Source organism: Lepeophtheirus salmonis, chromosome 3, assembly GCF_016086655.4.
Source record: "Lepeophtheirus salmonis chromosome 3, UVic_Lsal_1.4, whole genome shotgun sequence".
Lineage (NCBI taxonomy): Eukaryota > Metazoa > Arthropoda > Copepoda > Siphonostomatoida > Caligidae > Lepeophtheirus > Lepeophtheirus salmonis.
Window position 1 is genome coordinate 16,458,399 of NC_052133.2, and position 2,463 is coordinate 16,460,861.

General features: G+C 30.1%; 1 protein-coding gene across 2 annotated transcripts; it reads right to left on the reverse strand.

Moving 5' to 3' along the window:
• Nucleotides 1–277: 277 nt before the first annotated feature.
• LOC121114033 (uncharacterized) lies at nt 278–2,101 on the reverse strand. 2 transcript variants are annotated; one of them, XM_040707850.2, is made up of 5 exons: nt 1,838–2,101; nt 1,284–1,390; nt 1,053–1,225; nt 897–987; nt 278–643 (listed from the first exon to the last, which is right to left on the reverse strand). In XM_040707850.2, exons 1-5 carry the CDS (start codon nt 1,874–1,876, stop codon nt 583–585), a joined length of 471 nt encoding a protein of 156 aa, XP_040563784.1. In that variant the 5' UTR covers nt 1,877–2,101; the 3' UTR covers nt 278–582. The 2 variants fall into 2 exon arrangements, with proteins under 2 accessions (XP_040563784.1, XP_040563785.1); XM_040707851.2 differs by having other exon boundaries at nt 957–987; nt 1,838–2,063.
• Between the last annotated feature and the right edge of the window lie 362 nt (nt 2,102–2,463).

The window sequence follows — 2,463 nt, forward strand, 5'->3', positions numbered from 1 at the left end:
TAATACATCAAGTTTCTTTCATAGACGCTAGAATTTAGCAACAATTGCAATTAAGACAGAAAATATATATTTATTGTTTTTTTAGCATTGGATGTTAATAACTTCATGATAGCCGATATTGAGTGATAATGACGTCACAAGTCATTTCTATAATCATTGTTTCTTACGATTTAGTACGGAGCCATATGGAACGTCAAAACTTAGACACCTCTACTCCCTACATATATCAAAATTTCACAAGATATGTTTTCACAATATTCAAAATAAATTTATAATATATTTTCAATACATATATTTCTCCAGATTTTAATGCAAATAATTTCAATTCAGTTAAATAACACGTCAGTTCTTTCATCTTTTTAATTAACATTTAATTTCATTCGATAAAAGTATATATTGTACACATAGACGTCACTTGGGGGTTAATTGTATTATAAAGTATAACAAACTATATTCATTTGATAAATGGTTTTTAATATGATTTATATCCATTTTTATCTTGGTTGGTTGAGATTAGAGTATGTTAATCATAAACTAGCATCCCTCAATTGGAACTAGCAACTCCTTTGAATTATGAGCCCATTAAAGGAATCGGGAATAGCGAGAAGGTCTATAACCAGTACTAGTGTATCGTGATGGGTACCTATGTGCATAAAGATCAAATGAGTAAAAGCCTTCTGTTATAAATGATTATAGTTAGTGATGGTATGAACTTGAGCTAAGTTTAATTTTCAGCATGCTGTAAATAAAAGTAATGTTATTATTCTCATGCAACAAGTAATACCTATGAGCAAAATAGGTTTGAGGCACTAGGGGTATTAAACAATTATATATGTATAGTAAAATTAATCGTTGAGAAAGAACATGCTGTAAATAGTTATCAGACCATCACTTACCAATTGTAGCGATAGGATGGATATCTGTAGGGATAGTTGAACTCATAGTCATAATAGTACCTTTTAATTGGACTAATTGAGCTGTAAGAGTCTAATAAAGTAAAACAAAAATGATTAAAAATGGCTGAATATGACTATTAGCGTTAGTAGCCTTACTGGCAAAAGACATTGGATATCTTGGAGAATAGTAGAAACCAGTGGCGTTCCAGGGTGTGGTGGAGTAGCTGTAACTATCATTATCCAGTTTATGAGTGTGGTAATCCGTGACTCTACTCTCAGAGAGAGCTCTTGAGCGTCTCATGATACTATCTACAGATTCTTTAAAGTCACTACAACATAAAGAATAAAATTACTACCCCGGAAAAGGTATTTCCTTTTATAACCTACTCAACATTTCTTGTGACAGAGTTATAGTAAGCATCACTTAGTGGATAATCATAGCCCCAAATGGTCGAAATAGGGACAGATCCCATGGGAGTACGTGCGCGCTCCATCTACATATAATATGATAAATAAGTCATTAGTTGCTATATCTAAAGGAATGATATATTTTTACCCTCTTTAAAGTTTAATTGTTATATGGTCAATATGTTATTTGCGTATGTCACATTTTTGCTTAATTTAGTTATGGACTAGGCAACACACGACTTATAAATTTATTTACAACGTAGTTGTACTAATTTCTCCCTGAATTTGAAGGTAACATTCTTATCATACCTTTCAAAATTATTTTTGCAAAGAAAAAGGAAAAAAAAAAGAAATTTTAAAAGTGTTTCAAAAAGTTCCCATATGCAATTGCTTTACAATGGATAAATCAACTCTCTATATTGGGTTTTATTTTTATTTCCTTTTTGGACAATGGACAATGATGTTTCAATTTGATGGCCTTTTCAATCATTATTTTTTTTTTTTGCAGAACCAATAAAATACTAATAGCTTACCCTTAGTCTTGCAGGACTGATGTTAACTCCCAGGGACATGACGTTGATTATATTTGAATATAAATTTACGTAGAAAACTCTTAAATGTCGATAACTCAAATGTGCTCAAGCAACTACTTACCCAAAACAAAAACAAAATTGAAATATAGGCAGTATAAAAAAAGAATATAAAATATTTATGCAAAAAAGAAAAAAATCGTGAGAGCGTTTGTTGAAAAATTTAGTCGCATATGTTTGTATATGTATTTTACATCAGAAGATATCAAAGTTAGGTAATAACTGTTTAGACTTATTATGCCTGCCTTTCTCTTATTTCAACACCCCCTACTTTCACTCATAATTAAATTGTGAAAGCTTCATCTAAGGAACAATAAAATAAAATTTATAAAAATAAAATAACAATAAAAATGCTTCACTTCCGAGTTGTAGAAAGACTAGAAAATGAAAGAATTTAAATAACATAAAGAAGTATCATGCCCGTATAATTAGGAAACCTCTCCTCAACATATTAATTAATACAAATTTGTCAAAAATATAGATTGGGGGACCCAAAACTTGGATTAGTATGACTAAGTTAGGAAAAACGTGATTTTTATGCAATTAAGAATAGAGAACTCAAAAATAAT